Consider the following 13,915-nt stretch of genomic DNA (forward strand, 5'->3'; position numbering starts at 1 on the left):
ATCCCCTCACAGTTTTCCCGCTCCCCTGCACCTGATTGGCCACTAAGTGCTGCAGTGCAGGGAGAGCTACCATTGGCCCATTACCCCGGATACACCAAAACTCCTCCCCTCCTTGCCCGGTTCCCCAATCACATTCATCCCTGAGTTGTCTGTCTTGTGCTCCTTCCTAGTCCAAACTCCACCCTTGAATCTACCCTATATAAGTTACTGTTACCCCTAATAAAATTGGCATTGCTCCACGAGACCTCTGCTGTGTCAAAGACCCTTATTGCAGTGCCCGGTCCCTATTTCCTTTCCCCGTGGGCCGTGGCAAGTGGTGCCCAACGTGGGGCACTATAGAGGTCTCCTGTATCAGGAGAACTCCTGTGCTGCTACTGGGCTTCAGGTGACTCCAGGAGCGGAGCTCGTCCCGCCGGCCCTCCTCTGCATAGCTGACAGCTGTGGACTTCGAACAAGTCGCACGGGTCGCACGCCTGAAAAGGTGAGCGGGGACATTCCTGACACCCTCACCCAACACCTCATCCCCGTAGTTTAAACGAAAAAGGGAGGAATAACATCTGGAAGTGCTGAAAAACCCAATTAACATCATGGGACTCACACTTTCCACCTCCCAGAAATTCGTTTACCACCGCCTCAAAGACTTTGTAATAGAGCACGGTCACCCGCTTGATACGAAATCAGCGAAAGCTCTCGCCAGATGGCTTGACCGTAATAGTCACCAAGTTAGCGATAATATGTCATTTGATAAGTGGCAAGCCATTGGGTTCCAGCTCTGGCGGGAGAGCGGCAAGGGTGACCGGCTCGCTAAGGAGGCGCTTATAGCTGGAGGCTTGTTCTGATGGTGCTTCAGCACCAGATGATGAGTAAGAACATCAGCAGTAACATCCAAGGCACTGAATCCTCCAAGTTGATAGAAGAAAATAAACCAAGTACAGAGAAGGACACAGAAAACACGGACAAGGATACTAAGAGCACTGGCACTGACACCTTCCACTCAGACAAGGACACTGCAAGTTTCCATCAAAATGGAGGGAGGGAAAAGAAGGACATTGGCTCTATTACACAAGATGGCAGGCGGGAGACGGACAGCGATTCCCAAGATGGTGGGAGGGCGCGAAGAAGAGGATTGCGGCGATCTCGAAATGGCGTCGAGGAGGCGGGGCCCCGGGTTTCGCGGGAAAAATCGACGCGGGAAAAGCGGAGGCGGGCTCTTGTAGTTCCACCCACAGCGCCGCCTCTGCCCCCGTATACGCGCGCGTGGAGCCCCTCCCCAGACACGCCTTCTTCTACACCCACTTCCGCCCCTCCAGTCTCCTCCCCAGAGCCATCTCCCTCCCGGAAACCAGGGGGTGCAGTGGGCGGGGCAAGGGCGAAGGCCCAGGTCAACATCCGCCAAGATGGCTGCGCCCATAAGGCCCAGGCCACCGAGGCCTACCCCGCCTGCCGGCACCCTCACTCCGATTGTCACTGGGTGCCATACTCCCCGGAGGAGCCATCTGCCACTCCGGATATCTGGAGAGCCTGCCGGGAAGAGGCGGCATGCGCCAAAGACACGGAGTTTTTACGGGCTTTTCCTGTATACTATGACGACGGTAAAGCACCCGAATGGCGTCCAGTTTCGTACCCCATGCTGAAAGATATGAAGAAGGCTATTGTGGAGTACGGGTTGGGCGCCCCCTTTACCCTCGGGCTGCTTGAATCCTTTTTCTTGGCCTACACATTAATTCCATTTGACATAAGGGCAGTGATGGGAGGACTGTTAACAACCGTACAGGCCTCAGTTTTTGAGGCGGAGTGGAGAAAGCGAGTAGTGACCTTTGTGAACGACCAAATGGAGAGGCGAGGTATCCCCCTACGGCAAGCCATAGACATGCTTTATGGTGTGGGAGATTACGCTCGTAGAGGGGATCAAGCACGATTGGATCCTAAATTGCTAAACACATCTAAAGAATTGGCATTAGAGGCCATAAAGAAGGTGGCCGATGCTTACGTGCCGACCCCCTCCTTTACAATGATTAATCAGGGCCTGAAAGAACAGTTTACAGATTTCATAACTCGGCTGAAAGAGGCGATTGCCAGGCAAGTTCCTCAAAAAGAATGCCAAGAAATTTTATTTAATAAATTGGTCATCGAAAAGGCTAACGAGGACTGCCAGAAAGCACTTAAGCTTTTGAAGGATCCCATTCTACTAGAGATGATAGAAGTGTGCAAAAATATAGGATCGAACTCCCATAAAGCACGTCTATTGGCTGCCGCATTTTCTGGTCCTAACCATTGTTTTGAGTGCGGGGAGAAGGGACACTTTAAAAAACATTGTCCAAAATTGTCTCAATCCACACCCGATTTACCCAACACCTTGTGTCGTAGGTGCGGGAAGGGATGGCACTGGACCTCCAGCTGCCAATCCCTCACGAACATCAACGGTGAGCCTCTCCCTCCGCGCCGTTCACCTAGGTTACGAAAGCGAGTAACCTTTTCGTCACTGCCGGACCTTCCGTCATGTGAGTGCGGGCCGTCGGGATACGGGGAGCTGAGCGCTCAGGGGAGCGCAGTGACAGAAGTTGCCCCCCACGTGCGCTCGATTCTGCGCAAACCATCGTGCCCAGCTACCGCGTAGTTCGGCGGCCGCTCCCTGACCCAGTCCCGGTGGTGAACCAGTGTTCTCCACTCCCCTGGGTCATCTTGTTGGTTGTTCACCCCTCCCTTCACCTTAGCTCGTACGAGCAACTCGCCAGGGTTCAACCATCAACAACGGTCGACCCTGATGCCACTTATTTGATTACCTCACACTTTTCAGCAGTGGATAAAGGCATCATGGTAGTGCCTACCCTTCTGACTGGGTTTACAGGTACTAACATCGTGGTCTGTTTGTATGTTCATACTCCCCCTGTGCAGCTGGAGGACCGCTTTCCCGTGGCCAAGATGATATCTATGGATGACTTGCTGCGCGTGCTGTCTTTCGACGAGGAGCAGAGGAGGAAGGACGAGAAGAAAGTCCTATGGTCAACAACTGTCGAATCCTCTCACCCTCTATTAACATGTTTAATCGACTATTCTCAGCCCAGACATCCGCAGCGAGTCAAAGTAGAAGGACTCTTGGAAACGGGAGCGGACGTTACCATCATCGCCTCCAAGGACTGGCCGCATGGGTGGCCTGCACAGACGGCATATGTGCAAGTCAGCGGCGTGGGGGGAACACAGTACCCAGTCAGAAGCAAGGAGGTACTTGTCGTTTACAGGCCGGAGGGCAGACCAGCATCCCTCCAACCATATATCTTAAACATACCAATCACACTTTGGGGACGGGACTCTATGGAGCAGTGGGAGCTCTCTTTGAGAACCCTGTCTCCTGAAGAAAATTTTTAGGTGGGGTCACTGAAGTGATGCAGCTCCCCAAACTGAGCTGGAAAACTGATACGCCAGTTTGGGTTGATCAGTGGCCCCTACCAAGAAAAAAGCTGCAGATTTTAAATGATTTAGTGAATCAGGAATTGGCCAAAGGACACCTGGAGTCTTCCACCAGTCCCTGGAACACTCCAGTGTTTGTCATTCAAAAATCCTCAGGTTCCTGGAGATTTCTCCAGGACCTGCGAAAAGTGAATGAAGTCCTGGAACCAATGGGAGCCCTCCAGCAGGGAATGCCAGCTCCATCCATGCTCCCTGCTGAATGGCCCCTAGTGGTTATTGATATCAAGGACTGCTTTTTTCACATATACCTAAATCCGGCTGATTCGATTAAATTTGCGTTTTCTGTCCCTGCCATCAACGCTTGTGAACCTCACCGCAGGTTCCAGTGGAAGGTGCTTCCCCAGAGGATGAAAAATTCCCCAACACTCTGTCAGATGTATGTGGCAGAAGTGTTGCGTCCAATTCGGCAGAAATACCCACAATCAATCATCTTCCATTATATGGATGATGTGTTGATTTGTGCCAAATCTCAATTGGTTGTGAATAAAACGTTAAATTCAACTATTTCGGCTCTAAAAGATAAAGGATTGGAAATATCCCCTGAAAAGGTTCAAAGGGAAGCACCCTGGAGGTATCTTGGACTCAAAATTACAGAAATGGCCATCAGGCCTCAGGCAATCGAAATTGACAAGCGAGTCCAGACATTAAACGACCTCCAAAAACTACTGGGAGCGATCAATTGGATCAGACCTGTGCTGGGGATCACAACTGATGATCTGCACCCAATGTTCGAGCTGCTCTGAGGAGATGCTGACCTGTCCTCCCCTCATCACTTAACATCAGACGCAACAAAGGCCCTATCCACTGTTGAAAAGAAAGTGTCCTAAAGACAATCGTGTAGGAGGATGGAGGGACTGCCATCCTCCTTGGTAATCATAAGGGAAGAGAGAAAGCCTCTCGGCCTTCTAGGCCAGTTTACCGGTGACAAAAAGGACTTCTGTTTGTGGGAAAGGATATTCCTCCCGCACCAATTCAGCAAGACGATCACCACCGTCTCAGAAATGATTGGTAAGATAATATTTAAAGGTCGCACTAGGTGCTTAGAACTCAGCGGTGAGGAACTGGATTTTATCTACCTCCCGCTGACTTCTGAACACCTAGAACAACTGTTGCAAACTTCCATCGATTTTCAAATCGCCATCGGAGGCTACCCGGGAGAAATTCGGCTACACCTCCCGGCATGCCCATTTATTCAGAGATTAATCAAAATCCCGGTGAAACTAAAAATTTTTCAATCGGATCTACCCATAAAGAACGCTAAAACCATATTTACCGATGGCTCTGGGAGAACTGGCAATGCAGTGATAATTTGGCGAGAAAAAGACAATTGGCTACACGATATACATAAAGTACAAGGTTCTCCCCAAATTGTGGAACTTTCGGCAGTTGTGCGAGCTTTCCAAATTTTTTGTGGTGAGCCAATTAACATAGTTTCAGATTCGGCCTACGTTGTTGGTGTGGTCAAACATATTGAAAATTCATATCTAAAAGATGTGTCCAATCGGAGTTTATTTGAATTGCTGACTAAATTGCTATTTTTAATTCAGAATAGACAATTTGGCTTTTTTATTGTCCACACCAGGTCACACACCGCTCTACCAGGTCCTGTAGTGGAGGGAAACCAGCTTGCCGACCATCTGGCAGGGATGGTGGTTACTCTCAATTTATACCAACAAGCTAAGATTTCTCACGAGTTTTTCCACCAAAATGCACGGTCGCTACAGAAACAATTTGGCCTCAAATTATCGCAAGGAAAGGAAATTTTGAAAACGTGCCCTGATTGTCAAAATTTCACGCCAGTCGCCCCAGAGGGGACTAACCCGAGACGTCTGTCCGCGTTGGAAATTTGGCAATCAGATGTCACGCACATCCCTGAATTTGGCAGACTAAAATATGTGCATGTGTCCATTGACACCTTCTCAAAAATGATTGTGGCCACCGCGCATTTTGGTGAGAAGAGCCGTGATGTAAAAAGACACTTTCTGTCCGCATTCGCACAGATGGGTGTCCCAAAGCAAATAAAAACAGACAACAGGCCCTCCTACGTGTCTGCGGACACGAAACGGTTTTTTGAACAATGGGGAGTACACCATACCACCGGGATCCCTCACAATCCCACAGGGCAGGGTATAGTGGAGAGTGCACACCAAAACATCAAAAATTTGCGAAAAAACAAAAAAGGGGGAGTATTGGCCTGTCCCCCCAAGAGAAATTAGATAAAATTATGTATGTTTTAAATTTTTCGAATCTGCTGGAGGAATCAGACACTCACGCAAACAGAAGTCCAGCAGATCGCCATTTTGGATCAAGCTCCACCACTGTAACCTCTCTAAAAGCTAAGATCATGTACCGGGACCCACTAACCGAAACATGGACGGGCCCTTTCCCCTTGATCACCTGGGAGAAGGGCTACGCCTATATTTCAGGTCCGGACGGGCCAAAGTGGGTCCCAGCCAAGAGAGTTAAAATACATCACGAGTGAACTGCGCAGGAACCACGATGTGTCAACTTCGCTCTACGACGATCTTCGGCGTCGTCATCCTCGGACTCGTCCCTCTCTGCGGCATGATACCTCTGCGGGAGTGGATGAGTCAGCCCGGAGAAAATTTGTGGGTAACGCTGGCCAAGGCTACAGGCACAGACACCTTGTGCCTGTCCTTGGCTAGTGCGGGGAGTCCATTCCGCACATGCCTCGTAGGCATTCCCATCACCCCTGTGGAGTGGAACTCCTTTGTATCCCAAACCCACAACAAAGGAACCATCCCACTTAACTTTCCAAATCTCGCCCAAACCATTGCAGCACTTAATTTTATTGATATTCCTTTTCAAGAGATTGATTTATTAGGTTCACTCCCTACCACTGCCTGTGTTATCTTTCATCGGTATACTCAACCCATTCTGTTTACGCCCCACAATGTTACTGCAAACAAGCAGCTTTACCGGGGGACCACTTCGCCGTGGTGTAACAATTCTGTTGTCACCACCATCCCGACGGAGCATGTTCCTCGGAACATGCGGCTCCCGAACGGATACTTCCTATTGTGCGGGGATGGGGCATGGCCAGGAGTTCGAGCCTACCCAGAGGGAGGTCCTTGCACAGTAGGGAAGTTAGCATTGTTCAACCCAGCGAAGTTCTAATTGGCTAATGAGTTCGTGTTTTTTAAAAGTTATGGGAAAAGGTCCCTCTGAGTAAAGCGGAGCTGGTTTCCAAACATTCAGAAGGAGGTTGAGGGATGGAGATTTCCTAAGCCTCAACCTACCCCGAAACCAGCTCCAAGGTCGGAATCCATTCAGACTCCGAAAATTTCATCCCCACAATTCGGTGCTAAATTTCCTAATGTTCTCCCACCACCACATGTGAATGTCGGAAAGCCACATTATTGGCCCACACCTCTTCCCTTCCCGGAGGAATGTGATTCAGGCATCCACATCTGGTCAAGGTAAAGAACTTTGGGGCGTCCTTCCCTATCCCTGGGATAGGAACTGCACATGCCCTCTCTCTCTTGACGCACTTAGGTTGCTGGTTAACTAAGGAAGCGAATGCCACCACTCAAGCGATTGAGGGCCTGCTGGAGGACACCCAAAAGCTTAAAGAGGTTAGCTTGCAAAATCGAGCAGCCATTGATTTCCTTCTCCTGGCACATGGCCACGGGTGCCAGGAATTTGAAGGAATGTGTTGTATGAATTTCTCCGACCATGCCGAGTCGATTCATCAGAGTATTAACCAGCTAAAAGGTCTGGTCGGAGAAATTCGCCAGGAGAAAAGTAAAGGGCTCGATAACCTCTTTGATTGGCTCCAGTTACCAAATTTTCCAAATTGGTCCAAGAAGCTTATTATGTTGTGCATTTTATCCCTTTTTGGTCTAGTTTCTGTTTGTACTATCTTACTATGTTTAATCTTATGTTTACGTAAGTTGCTGCTGAGCTCCATCGAGGCAAACATCGCTCACGTTTCAGAAAACAAAGAAGGGGGAGATGTTGGAGAACATAAAGCTGAGTGGGAACAATTTCAAGCATGGCGCAAAATTTACAACCCAGAATGAGACATTCTACACCTGAATGGACATTACTTCACTGGACTTTGCCTTATTATACTGGATATGACATTACCCCGGATTGGACAGTTTATCCCCAGTTGTCCCCGGTTCATTATTTTATTGTTATACTGTTGTCTGTACCCCAGTTGTTGGTTTTGAAATCATCCACCATATTGTCTTCCTCATCCCCTCACAGTTTTCCTGCTCCCCTGCACCTGATTGGCCACTAAGTGCTGCAGTGCAGGGAGAGCTACCATTGGCCCATTACCCCGGATACACCAAAACTCCTCCCCTCCTTGCCCGGTTCCCCAATCACATTCATCCCTGAGTTGTCTGTCTTGTGCTCCTTCCTAGTCCAAACTCCACCCTTGAATCTACCCTATATAAGTTACTGTTACCCCTAATAAAATTGGCATTACTCCACCAGACCTCTGCTGTGTCAAAGACCCTTATTGTAGTGCCCGGTCCCTATTTCCTTTCCCCACAGGCCGTGGCAGATAAGTGTCATCACACATAACAAATGCTAAAAATTTCAGTTTTCTTTTTCTTAGAAGTATGTCTTCCTTGTGATTCACATCAGTAAAGTTTTACAGTAGAAAACAAGCCTTTTATTCCTTGAATTGCCATGAAAAAAGGCCATCGTATTTGGGGATTTGAGATGCCATCATCTGCAGACTTTCATAATGCAGAGTATGAGTGAGTCAGCTGCCTCTAGTTTTATGGATTTCTTCAGAAACAGATTGCTTGACTACTTGCATTTTTACATTTCTGTTTGATGCTTTTGATTATGATGGTAACTTTACAATCTTCCATACTATGTGATCCTGTAGAAATTTGCTCATGTATTAAGGTATATGTCCATATGTATTACAACCTATTATTACCGTAAGGGCAATAGAATTTTTTGTCATGTTACCTGGCCAATTTGTAGCTCTACATCCCTGCTTTTTGCCATATTATACTTACTTTACTAGTTCCACCCATGTGTTACGTGCCCTAATGGTTTCCTAGTCTTTGTTTTGCAAATGGTGAGTTCTATGTCTTGCAGAAGAATGGCTCTAAGTTTATCTCCTTTATGTAACTTTGTTTGATGAGTAGCATCCATAAAGCTTACATCTTCCTGCTGGTGTTTTCAAAGACTCACAGAATCAATTAGGTTGGAAAAGACCTTAGAGATCATTGAGTACAACCTATGACCAAACATGACCATGTCAACTAGACCATGGCACTAAGTGTCACATCCATTATTTTCTTAAACTCCTCCAGGGACAGTGACTCCACCACCTCCCTGGGCAGCGCATTCCAATGTCTGATCACTCTTTCTGTGAAGAACTTCTTCCTAAAGACTAACCTAAACCTCCCCTGGTGCAGCTTAAGGCTGTGTCCTCTTGTCCTATTGCTAGTTTCCTGAGAGAAGAGACTCTCACCTGGCTACAACCTCCTTTCAGGTAGTCGTAGAGTGATAAAGTCTCCCCTGAGGCTTCTCTTCTCCAGGCTGAACAACCCCAGCTCCCTCAGCTGCTCCTCACAGGGCTTGTGCTCCAGACCCTTCACCAGTCTTGTTGCCCTTTGAACACGCTCCAGTACCTCAACATCCTCCCTAAATTGACGGGCCCAGAACTGGACACAGCACTCGAGGTGCGGCCTTACCAGTGCTGAGTACTGAAGAATCACATCCCTGGTCCTGTTGCTGATAGGCCAGGATGCCATTGGCCTTCTTGGCCACCTGGGCACACTGCTGCCTCATGTTCAGCTGGTTGTCAACCAGAACCCCCAGGTCTCTTTCTGCCTGGCCGTTGTCCAGCCACTCTGTCCCCAGCCTGTAGTGCTCCACAGGATTGTTGTGGGCAAAGTGTAGGACCCAGCAGTTGGCCTTGTTGAACCTCATCCCATTGGATTTGGCCCATCTATCCAGCCTGTCCAGATCCCTCTGCAGAGCCCTCCTGCCTTCCAGCAAACCAACACTCCCCTCCAACTTGGTGTCACTGAAAATTTGCTAATGTAGACTCGATTCCCTCATCCAGACCATCAATAAAGATATTAAACAGGACTGGGCCCAACACTGATCCCTGGAGGACACCACTAGTGACTGGTCGCCAACTGGATGCAGCATTGTTCATCACCACTCTCTAGGCCCAGCCACCAGCCAGTTCTTAACCCAGCAGAGAGTGCCCCTGTCCAAGCTGTGGGTTGCCAGCTTTTCCAGGAGTATGCTATGGGAGATGGTGACAAAGGCTTTGCTGAAGTCTAGATAGACTACATCGACAGCCTCACCCTCATCCACCAGACAGGTCACCTGGTCATAGAAGGAGATCATGGTCAGGCAGAATCTGCCCTTCTTAAATCCATGCTGGCTGGGTCTGATCCCTTGGCTGTCCTGCATGTGCCACATGATTGTGCTCAAGATGATATCATTAGCAGTGGAGACTTATGTTAGAAAAGTTTCACAAATGTTGAGTTCACATTTTTGTTCTTGCTTTATCTGTTTGGCACTTTTTGGCAGGCTTGTCCTGTTCCTTGCACTTTTCTCATCTCCTTTTTTCTAAAGTAATTTCTTCATTAGGGTTTCTTCTGTCATTTTAAATTATTTTTACCTCAGAGCAATCCAACATTGACCTATACAGATTAGCACAGAATTGATGTGAAGGAATTTCTTGTCTGGAAGGAATTTCACTGAGTGGACAAACAAGATGCAGTTTGGATGAATCTTCTGAACAACCAACACACAATCTGCACTTGAGAATCTTGGTTTTGTTTTGTCCTGTATTATCTGCATTATCTGTATGGTACTGTAAACTCTGCACTGGTGTGGCCTTACCTTGAATATTGTGTGCAGTTTTGATCACTGCAATATAAAAACAATATTGAGCTCTTAGAGAAAATACGAAGGAGGACAACGAAGATAAAGGGCCTTGAGGGTAAGCCATATGAGGAGTGGCTGAGGTCATTTGGTCTGTTCAGCCTGGAAAAGAGGAGACTGAAGGGAGACCTCATTGCTGTCTACAACTTCCTCGTGAGGGGAAGAGGAGGGGCAGGCACTGATCTCTTCTCTGTGGTGACCAGTGATGGGACAAGAGGGAATGGCCTGAAGTTGAGTCAGGGGAGGTGACTTGGATATTAGAAAAAGGTTCTTCACCCAGAGGGTGGTTGGGCACTGGAACAGGCTCCCCAGGGAAGTAGTCATAGCACCAAGCCTGACACAGTTCAAGAAGTATTTGGACAATACTCTCAGGCTCTTGGGGATGGTCCTGTACTGGGCTAGGAGTTGGACTCAATGATCCTTGTGGGTCCCTTCCAACTCTGCATATTCTATGATTCTGTGATCTTCCAACCTAAGCTTTCTCCATCATCTTACCGTAATGAACAGTTTGAAAGGCTTAGGTTGTTCTTTCATTGGTGAAGAAATCAAATACTGTGTTTTCCAGAGAGCTTGGTACTGCATCATCCATGAGCATATTCTATAGCACTTCATTAATTTCAGAAGAAATCTGATTATTTTTTCCTTGCCTTATTCTCATTCAGTGACAGAAATCACTGACTGATCATACTAGTATAAATGCCTAGGATGCCAACTGAAGATAGTAATGACCATCAGATAACAGCAGCAAAATTCATCACAAATAATTTCTTCTCTCATTTTGTAACCCCCAACAAAGATTTCCTATTGATTACTTATAAGTTTATTAAAATAAGAGTTTTATCTTTGCTGTTAGGTTTCTAATTACATTAATGATATCTTTGTCTGGAGTTTCAAACCATTAGTAGAAATTGATATCGTAATCATCAACTACATAACATAAATTTGTACAATCACTATGTACATTAGCTTATCTCAAAGAAAAACTGGAGTGATTGTGTCACTAATTTGACTATATCTGAGCATGCACTTTGACATGGTAAGTATGACCCACTTTTCTTTGATCATGAATAATGTGTTACATTAATTACTCTTGTCATTCCCTTCTTCCAAGCTCTGAAATATTAAACAGAGTAAATTGCACCATCCACCTTTATTGATAATGGCAAGCTTAAATGGTAATTTAAGAATGGCTGTACTGGCTGGATCAAAAGTCTACCTAGCCATGCATCTTCCCTCTGAAGATGGCCAATGTAAGCTTCTTTATGGTTAAGGAAATTATTTAACCTAAGTATATATGTTACATATTTAAATATTCTATGAGTTAACACATCTATAATGAAAGAAGCATTACTGAATATGTGTCCTCGCTAGGAATTTGTTCTATTACTTCTGTAACGATAAATAAGCAATTTTTTTTTCTTTGCTGTGAATGGTACTTTCCCAGAGGAAAAGTGGCCATAACCACAGCTAGGACTGCTGTAGACTTTCTCCAAGTGTAACTTGTTTGGCCCTTTGCCATGATGGTCTGGCAATCTGGATTCACAAGTGGCTCCAAGTCAAAAAGCTGTGTAACTTGGAAGATAAGGATGCCACTACCTAAAACCAGGGGATTGCTTCATTTTAATGGCATTTGGTGGTTTTACTACACTCCCTATAAGCTTTCCTAGTCCTCTCATCCCCAAACTCTCCACCACTGTAATAAGTGCCCTGTTCTGCCATTGAAGTAACTGATTTTCATAGAAGATTACGTGCCTGAACTTGCAGGTACACAACATGATATTCTTCAATGACTAAATTCAAGAGTTTGCTTTATTTTTTCCCTCGCTTTAGATCTTGTAAACTGGAATAACCTGGAAAAAATTTCAGGTTACCTGGGAGGCTGAAGGTAAAGAGAGGTACCTGAAAAATCCAAATATTATGCTCAAAGTCTTTGAACTGAAAGACTAACCAGTGCTGTCAGGCGGTGGGAAAAGTATGGGGGTTCTTTAGGGAAGACTCATCTTTGAATCCTGTTAGTGAAGGGAGAGACTGGTTTGGAGCTAAAGGAAAGACAAAGTAGGAAGGTCCAAGTAAAGGCTGAAGTATCACATAAGCAGAGTGGGGCTGATAAAGGGACCGTGCCAAGCTGTAGAAGTCACGTTGTGAAGCAAAGAAAAGGGATTACTGTGTCAGGCGAGAGCGAATAAGCTCCGTAGCGAAGGCTTGCTGCCATGACCCCGGGCGCATACACTTATTTGTGTGAGAGTCAGTCACGGTGTGGAAAACGCCTGCAGCCCAGATGACAGAATCCCCCTGGGCCAGGAGCCGTGGGGACCCCGGCGCTGGCTGGGCGAGGCGGGGCGGCACTGCCGGCTGGGCAGGGGAGACGCCGAGGCCCCGGCCAGGTAGGGAAGCCCCTCGCCGGCTCCGCGGGGCGCGGCCCAGCCCGGCGCCCCCTTCCCGCCCTGCGAAGCGCGGCCGGGGCGCAGCGGCCGCCCTGGGCCGGCCTCCTCCCGCCGGCGGAGTCCCCTCCTCCCGGTGCCTTCCCGGCGGCCGCCGAGCCGCTGGCGGGGAGGCGGTGGCGGGCGGCTGAGTTGCGCGGGGCCCGGCGGCGCTGCCCATGGGGGAGAGCGGGGTGCCCCCCCAGGTCCAGCTCTTCCTCCGCGCCTGCGAGCAGGGCGACTGCGAGACCGCCCGGCGCCTCTTGGGGCTGCCCGCCGGCGGCGGAGGCACCGCCGACCTGGCGGCCTCCTCCTCCTGCGGCCCCGAGGAGGCGGCGGCGGAGCCCCGCGGAGAAGCGGCGGCCCCGCCGACCCCTGCCGTGCCCGTGGACTGCACGGACGAGGCCGGGAACACGGGGCTGCAGTTCGCCGCGGCGGGCGGGCACGAGCAGCTAGTGCGGTTCCTGCTGCGGAAGGGCGCCTCGGTACAGAGCAGGAACCACTACGGATGGAGCCCCCTCATGCAAGCGGCCAGGTACGGGAGGGGGGGAGCGGGACCAGAGCGGCTCTCCGGCCGCTATCCCGCCTCGCCGCGGGGCACCGGCCTAGTCGGCGGCAGCGCCGGGGCGGGGAAGGCTCAGCCTCGGCGGCCCTCCCTCCCTTCCCCGCCCCAGGGCTGCCGCGGGCGCTCGACTCCCCTGCCCTTCTAATCCCGGTCCCCGGGCCAGGGGAGGGCGCCCGGGAGCGCTGGGGAGCTCCAGGCGGGTCAGGCGTGTGGGAGAGGGGGCGTGTGGGCGCCATGTTGGAGGCTGCGGTCGGTCGTGGCCGGTGTATCCCGGCGTTATGTCGGGGGATCGAGCCGTCACCTGTTCCCGTCCCTGGGGGTGGGTAAGGAGGGGTTGTCTGGTGTAGATTTGGTTAAGTGTTGCTCTGGGGCATTAGGTTTTTATCTTTTGTGGTGATTGAAGCAGTGAACGCTATTTCTTGAATAAAGCCAGCGCAGAATTGCAGTCAAAGGTAACCCGAACGTGGAAACACTGCTCCCCTCTTTCCTTCTGTGACAATAGGATACGCACGTACCCTTACTTAATTTTTATTTTTTTTGGGGGGGTATGTATGTGTCTTACCTA

The 13,915-nt window shown here is 49.0% G+C and overlaps 3 protein-coding genes across 9 annotated transcripts in view; all 3 read left to right on the forward strand.

Annotated features, from left to right (window-relative positions):
- The first annotated feature begins 3,137 nt into the window (after positions 1–3,137).
- On the forward strand, positions 3,138–6,606 carry LOC108496459. Its single transcript, XM_017813169.1, has 2 exons — positions 3,138–3,222; positions 5,895–6,606. Exon 2 carries the CDS (start codon positions 5,968–5,970, stop codon positions 6,604–6,606), a length of 639 nt encoding a protein of 212 aa, XP_017668658.1. The 5' UTR covers positions 3,138–3,222; positions 5,895–5,967.
- On the forward strand, positions 3,182–4,394 carry LOC108496460 (endogenous retrovirus group K member 18 Pol protein-like). The gene has a single exon (XM_017813170.1). The coding sequence runs from the start codon at positions 3,384–3,386 to the stop codon at positions 4,209–4,211; it is 828 nt and encodes a 275-aa protein (XP_017668659.1). The 5' UTR covers positions 3,182–3,383; the 3' UTR covers positions 4,212–4,394.
- A 1,509-nt stretch (positions 6,607–8,115) lies between the features above and the next one.
- Positions 8,116–13,915, forward strand: part of ANKS6 (ankyrin repeat and sterile alpha motif domain containing 6) — a 42,990-nt gene continuing 37,190 nt past the window's right edge. For 4 of the 7 annotated variants that reach the window (XR_001874493.1, XR_001874492.1, XR_001874494.1 and 1 more), the window contains exon 1: positions 12,965–13,320. Coding sequence is in view for 4 of the 7 variants with exons in the window: in XM_017813264.1 (XP_017668753.1) it covers positions 12,965–13,320 (356 nt within the window). In the remaining 3 variants the exon portion in view is untranslated. Of the gene's footprint in view, positions 8,202–12,964; positions 13,321–13,569; positions 13,674–13,915 lie in introns of those variants that run through there. The other 3 variants (XM_017813267.1, XM_017813266.1, XM_017813268.1) reach the window with 3 other exon arrangements.

This window comes from Lepidothrix coronata, unplaced genomic scaffold (assembly GCF_001604755.1).
Source record: "Lepidothrix coronata isolate B3197 unplaced genomic scaffold, Lepidothrix_coronata-1.0 Scaffold40, whole genome shotgun sequence".
In the NCBI taxonomy this organism is placed as follows: domain Eukaryota; kingdom Metazoa; phylum Chordata; class Aves; order Passeriformes; family Pipridae; genus Lepidothrix; species Lepidothrix coronata.

Excerpts from the sequence above, each read along its gene's own strand:
- LOC108496460 (XM_017813170.1), top strand. The coding sequence starts at position 3,384 with ATGCAGCTCCCCAAACTGAGCTGGAAAACTGATACGCCAGTTTGGGTT.
- LOC108496459 (XM_017813169.1), top strand. The coding sequence starts at position 5,968 with ATGTGTCAACTTCGCTCTACGACGATCTTCGGCGTCGTCATCCTCGGA.